This window comes from Sinocyclocheilus anshuiensis, unplaced genomic scaffold (assembly GCF_001515605.1).
Source record: "Sinocyclocheilus anshuiensis isolate Anshui unplaced genomic scaffold, SAMN03320099.WGS_v1.1 scaffold32, whole genome shotgun sequence".
Classification (NCBI taxonomy): domain Eukaryota; kingdom Metazoa; phylum Chordata; class Actinopteri; order Cypriniformes; family Cyprinidae; genus Sinocyclocheilus; species Sinocyclocheilus anshuiensis.
The window spans coordinates 328,318-334,793 of NW_015554060.1; the positions used below are offsets into that span (position 1 = coordinate 328,318).

The window sequence follows — 6,476 nt, forward strand, 5'->3', positions numbered from 1 at the left end:
GTCTTTTGAACTTTCAATTCCTTAAAGACACCTGCAAAAAGCTATCAAAAAGTTTTCAGCATTTATAATAATAAATGTATTTCTTGAGCAGCAAATCATATTAGAATGATCATGTGACACTGAAGACTGGCTGCTGAAAATTCAAAAATGCCATCACAGAAATAAATTAAATTTGAAAAAGTTATTTTAAATTGTAAAAATATTTCTGTTTTTATTGTATTTTGGGCTTGATTGTAATATACTATGGTACTTGCTTCTCCACAAAGTAGATATGCAATATGAAGCATTTAATTCTATTTTTGGTGCTTGCTTTCTACAGAGGATTCATTTGTGACGTCTTGAGAGATCCTGTACTAGTCATCTGAACATGCTTGCAGGAATGTGGGCAGCACCTTGTCTGCGTCTCTCTGCTGTGCTGGAGATTGGGCGTCCATCCTCACGGGACCAGTGGAAATAGTGTGGTGGATATCCAGACACCTGGCACCTGAGAGTAACTGGAAGCCCCCGTGCCACCTGAACCCTTTCTGGATACACCTTCACCACTAGAGACGCAGCAACTGATGACAGACAAACACACTCTACTAGAATCTGTCCAACAGAAATGCTGTTTCACAAATGCAGGGGCCCATAAATGTGCCTCAACCGTTTGCGTAGAGACCCCATTAAGGCAATTGAAGATTTGAAACAGGAAAATGGGGCATCCCTTTTTTTGAACTGCCAATCACTCATAATTTGCTAATGGTTTCCAAAGTGGTATTGTGGGTATGTGTGTTCATATGCATAATTTATTAAACATGCATAGTCTGCTTTTATGAGCTCACTAGCATATAGATGCTTAGACCTCCAAGCAAAATGACTTCGGCTGAAAATCACAAACCTCCAATTTTGATTTCATGGAGTCATTAAAAGTAATAGTAAATGAACAGATACCACTACGGCAGGGGATTCTCGCTTGTGGATTTCCAACATATCCAGGCGCACAGCTATGGAGAAAGAGGAGTATCACATTAAACATTGTAGTGATAATAATTGTGTCTAAACGCGCCTTACTGAATTCCATTGTAACAGCACAGGAAGCGTGAGCATACCGTTCACAATACTGGCCGGTGTAGCCGGGCTGACAGGCAGTGCACTGGTAGCCTCCGTTACCCAGACTTTCACAGGTACGAGAGAACCTGCAAATAAAACGACTATTAAAAACCTTGCTGCAAGTGAGGCAGATATTGTGAAAGCAGGAGCTGGCAGGGTCAGGTTAAGACTAACTGATTGTCGGGGTCAGTGCCGGGGCAGGCACATGCTTGGCAGTCCTCAGGGGTTCCAGCAGTTGGATCTCCAAAGAAGCCGTCAGTACACTGTTCACACAGCTCACCCTTGGTGTTGTGTTGGCAGTTCTAATGATCAAAAAGATATCACATGTGGTATGGATTCCTTTTATAAGCGTGAGTAAAGGCAATATATATTTAAATATTGATTTGATTTTAGTTCGTTTCTAATATTTATTCAATTTATAATATACATTTTTTGATAATTTTGAATGAAATGCAACTATATTATTTTGTTTCTCTCTTCCATCTACAATTGACACTTTAACTCTAGCACTCTGTTCTATTCTTATTTTATCTACTTGTTTTCTTTTTATTTAAAAAAAAACTTCACCCTCTAACACTAGTGTTCTTTATTCTTTTTCTATTCTATCTACTTGTTACTTACTTATACACACACACACACGTTTGCATGACATTCAATTTGTTAAAAATATTGTTTTCATGACTAAATACATATTAAATAATTATTATATGTTAGTTTATTTCATTTTTGTGCTACTTATTTTTTTATTGTATTATATATTATACAGAAATACATCGGTACTGTATACTGTACAGCTCAAGTTGAGTAAAGTATTTATTTCATTAGTATGCAATGCAATAATATTATTTTGTTTACATATCTTTTCAACTTGTGAGTAAAAGCAACAGTGATTTGTTTATGTATCTATCTATCTATGATGCTATTAATATTATTTTAAATATTTATAGTATATAACAGTTTTTAGATGCAGTGCAGTGTAACTATTATATTATCGTAATATATTATTATAAGATTAAATAACTATTTCATTTATTTATTTACTTATTTTATAAAATTATTTCCATACATATTGTATTATATTTTATACAGACATATATTTGCTATACTGTACTGTTCATACTGACTAAGAGAGAGCAAAACTCTCATATGAATGGGATTGTGTTAATGCCTTAAAGCATTCTGGGACACACTTCTTTTAAAGAACTGCTGGTAAAGCTTCATACTGTGCAAATGCCAGTCTCTGGGTGACAGGAGTCCGAGTGGCCGTTACAGTCACATGGCTCACAGTGGCCAAGGTACAAGCCTCCTCCTGTGCGAGTGTATCCAGGAGTGCAGTCCTACAGAACACAGAGACAACGGACACATGTCTGGATTGAGTAATACTGTCATCATCATCACTCTAGCATGGAAGCAAGCCTTTACTACGATTCATCCAGTTGGTCACAGAGCAAAGCTGCATTGTTTCTACCTGGCAGGACAGACCACGGTAACCAGGAGGACACTGGCACTGCTCCACCTCCAAAGCCTGGGCCAGGCCAGTGTACTCAGGCACAGCGATATCCATGCGGACCCCCGAAATACTGGATGAGCGCATCTCTGTGTGATACGAGGCACGGATCAAGATGTCATCGAGGTCCGCGAGCACCATCATCAGGTGTTCCCGGGTTGCCAGCATGCCATCAGGACGCTGCCAGTGTTCCTACAAACAAAAAATCATCCCTGTCATGCTAAACCATATGTCTTGCTTCAATATGAATAACGTAATGGATGAATGGGCTGTCACCTCTCTGAAAACAATCTCAAAGTCCTGTGACTCTTGGGCTCCATGCCCTCTTCTCCATGGTTGGCGTGCCACCAGCGTGATGTCATTACCCTGTAGAAATAGTGACGAACAATAGTGGTCAAACCTTAAAAGAAAACCTATATATAACATACACACAACATCTGCTATCAAACTCACAATAATCTGAACATCAGCATCTTCTATTGGAGAACCTCGGGGTCCTGGCACATAGGAGATGGTATATTTCAGCTTTCCACCATATGCGCCAACCTACATAAGGATCAAAAACATTCAATCACAAAAAGCATTGATATAAAGTATAGCATGAGAAAAGTTTGACATTTGTATATGAATCATAACTACAAACAAAAAACCTGCTGATAAAACCTGCGAAAAACCCAAAATGATAATATTTTATAGTGGTTTTATTTCTGACCTTTTCATTTAGGGCTTTTATGTGGTTGAACGAAAATAAAATAAAAATGTATTCAAAACAAAATAAAACAAAAACAAACAGAACAAAACAAAAATATGCCCTAACCAGCCACAAATGCAACAAGTGACAGGACAAGTAAAATCTAATTTGTCTAAAATCCTGCTGTGGATATGAGCCTCTACAGCAGCACTTTGTCCTGTCAGCACCACAGTAATAAGCGCTCTAGACGATCTAAAGACGATGGAACGATCTTCCCACCCTATCCGGAATGCTGAATCCCTGACAATTTTCAAGCGACAGCTGAAAACTCATCTCTTTCGAAGCTTCAGGCTGTCAAATGGAATAGCCCAATGAAAATGTAATATATTAGTGCCGTCAAATGATGTCAGACGATTAATCGCTTCCAAAATAAACATTTTTGTTTACATAATATATGTGTGTACTGTGTGTATTTATTATGTGTATATGTAAAGACACACACATACAGTATATATTTTGAAAATATTCACATGTATATTTATGTTAATATAGCGTCTGCTAAATGACTAAATGTAAATGTAAATGTAGACATGACGTGATTACACCAGGTTGATTTGTTTAGATTAATAAGTGATGTTTTGGCTTGCCCATCTATCCCACCTTTGGCTCAGGTAGTGATTCAGTAATGTCTAAGGTGGATCAGACAACCTGGGGGGGATCAGCAGTGGGCGGGCCTGAACCCATCCATGTGTTTACCTTATCCCCTTTGAACTGCTCCGGGAGCTGCCAGAAGAGCACGTCATCTGGGTGCAAGCTGAAACCATTGTAGACCAAAACATACTGGAGAACAGGCGGAAGGAAATATGTAAAAGTGTGGATGAAGGAGAGACAGAGAAAAGTAGCAGATAAGCAAAGCAGAGAGGAAAGTATGAGAGAAAAAAAATCTATTCCTGTCAGTCACTGACCAACTGTAACTTCAACAACTTCATAAAAATTCTTACAATCAAATATGGTAGTTAGAAATAAGAAGAGTTGGGAATTGAGAATTTGGTTTACTATTTTTTTTAAAAGTCTATTCAAGCTATACCTACAGGGAAACATTTCTGATTATTTTCAATGTTAAAAACAGTTGTGCTGCTTAATATTGTTTTTGGAAACTTTGATTATTTTTTTCACTGGTGACTACCTTGTTAGAAGGGCCAGGCCGTGGACCTCTAGGGAGAGCAACAGTGTTTTTTCCCTGTTGCACCTGCTGATAAGACCAACATCCAAAGCAAAAATCAAACAACATATCTTTGTTATCACAAGAAAATGTTTACTAGTGTAAACTAAGAAAGTGCTAAGCTACTAGCTACTGCATGAATGACAAATAGAGTAACTTTTTTTTAATGTGTGTGTGTTGCATTTTAAGGTGATAATTCATCCAAAAATGAAAATTGTCACCCTCCTTTCATCCCAAACATATATGACTTTCATCTTCGGAACACAAAAGAAGATCTGTTGGGGAAATAAAGTTTTTCTTTGTCCTTACTAGGGTTGTGCCAATAGACGATAGTATCGTGTATCGACGATAGTCAGAGATATCATCTGTGGCTGATGCCTTTGACGATAGCATAACAATTATTACTATTATTATCAGGCTAATATTATTAGGCTTATTTGTTCCGTAATTTCTGCGTTTTACAGTGTTGCGCCTTATAACCAATCAAACACGTTTCCGATGAGTTTATGAATGCACTAGCCAATCAGAGGCGTTCAGATGAGTCATCGCTGAAACACCAGAGTTTTGTTGTTGAGTGCGCACTCGCTGACTGTATTCTGCTCACTCACGAATTCTCTCATCATAAACAACAAAGTGCAGACATACGTGCAATGTAAGCATAAGAGATTTATTCTTCACTGATTATAACGGGAGTGTTTTTTTAAAGTGCACAAATTTGCGCTAGACTGAAGTCGGTGACGATGTTCTTTGATCATGTAAATGTTCTTTGCTCATTTTCTGTAGCTGCTGTTTGAATAACTGTAACATACAATGTTTTTATTAAATTGTTATGTTAAATACAAATTCGGTCATATTAAAAATATTTTATAACACCATGCTACTTGACTTTTAGCCTGGAGTTGGTTCACTCTCCGGCTATGAATCCAAGTAAGTAAATAATTAAATAAATTAGCATGATAATATTGTGTATCGGCGATCTCATAGGCTGACAATAGGACGATAAGACTATGGAGCATATCACTCAACACTAGTCCTTACAATAAAGGTCAATGGAATCCAACAATATTTTGAACCCCATTGATTTTCATTACATTTTACTGAAATATCCTCCAAAATATCTTCTTTTGTGTTCCACGAAATCATACAGGTTTTTAAAGACATGAGGATGAGTAAATTATAACAATTTGGATTTTCAGAGTGAACGACTACTAGTTAATGACTAGCCCAGGTGTAATCCTGACATGAGCCACCAGTGAGAGCACACAGTACCTGAGTTGAGTCAGGGTGAGAGGAATGGCCTGGGTCATTTGAATGGGACTCAGAGACCCTTAAAGAGGAAGTTAAACCAGAATGGAAAGAAGGGGCACGCACACTTGACCGAGACAGAGAACTCTGGGCCTCAAATGAAGAATGGGAAGTTTGAGAGGATGAAGAGAAAGGGAAGGGAGACTGCCCATTGGAGAAATTAGTGATGATTGCCCAGATTTCATCATCAAGTTTGCGTACTTCATCAGCAGGGTGCTAGTGAGAATAAGACAACGGATGGAACAGGAAATATAGTGACTCAAAGGCTTTGTTCAGATAGGCAGCAAATATTAGTGTTTATAACACAAATCCATTCAGTTTGAAGAGCAAGAAACAAAGAAGCCTAATTTAAAAAGTTGGTCAGATAGAATTTAAATTCTATTTATATTTCATTGTGGACACAGTACATACTGTATGTAAAATGCCTCTGGTTTGTTGTTTGAGAAAATTACAGTCATTATTATAGTAATCAATGAACACTGCTGCTCAAAGTTTGAGGTCAGAAAGATTTAAATACTTTGTTTCTTCAGCAAAGATGCATTAAATTGACCAAAAGTCACAGTAAAGACATTTATAATGTTACAAATGATTTCTATTTAAAATAAATGCAAATAAAATAGTCATCAAAGAATACTAAAAAATGCATGACCGTTTTATTTGCA

The 6,476-nt window shown here is 37.3% G+C and overlaps 1 protein-coding gene across 2 annotated transcripts in view; it reads right to left on the reverse strand.

Annotated features, from left to right (window-relative positions):
- The window catches only part of hspg2 (heparan sulfate proteoglycan 2), a 117,974-nt gene that overhangs the window by 34,888 nt on the left and 76,610 nt on the right, over positions 1–6,476 (reverse strand). For both annotated transcript variants that reach the window (XM_016460469.1, XM_016460467.1), the window contains exons 35-42: positions 3,050–3,142; positions 2,873–2,962; positions 2,558–2,788; positions 2,313–2,426; positions 1,264–1,391; positions 1,089–1,175; positions 931–983; positions 393–557 (exon numbers count right to left, since the gene is read on the reverse strand). In XM_016460469.1, coding sequence (XP_016315955.1) covers positions 393–557; positions 931–983; positions 1,089–1,175; positions 1,264–1,391; positions 2,313–2,426; positions 2,558–2,788; positions 2,873–2,962; positions 3,050–3,142 — 961 coding nt within the window. The remainder of the gene's footprint in view (positions 1–392; positions 558–930; positions 984–1,088; positions 1,176–1,263; positions 1,392–2,312; positions 2,427–2,557; positions 2,789–2,872; positions 2,963–3,049; positions 3,143–6,476) is intronic.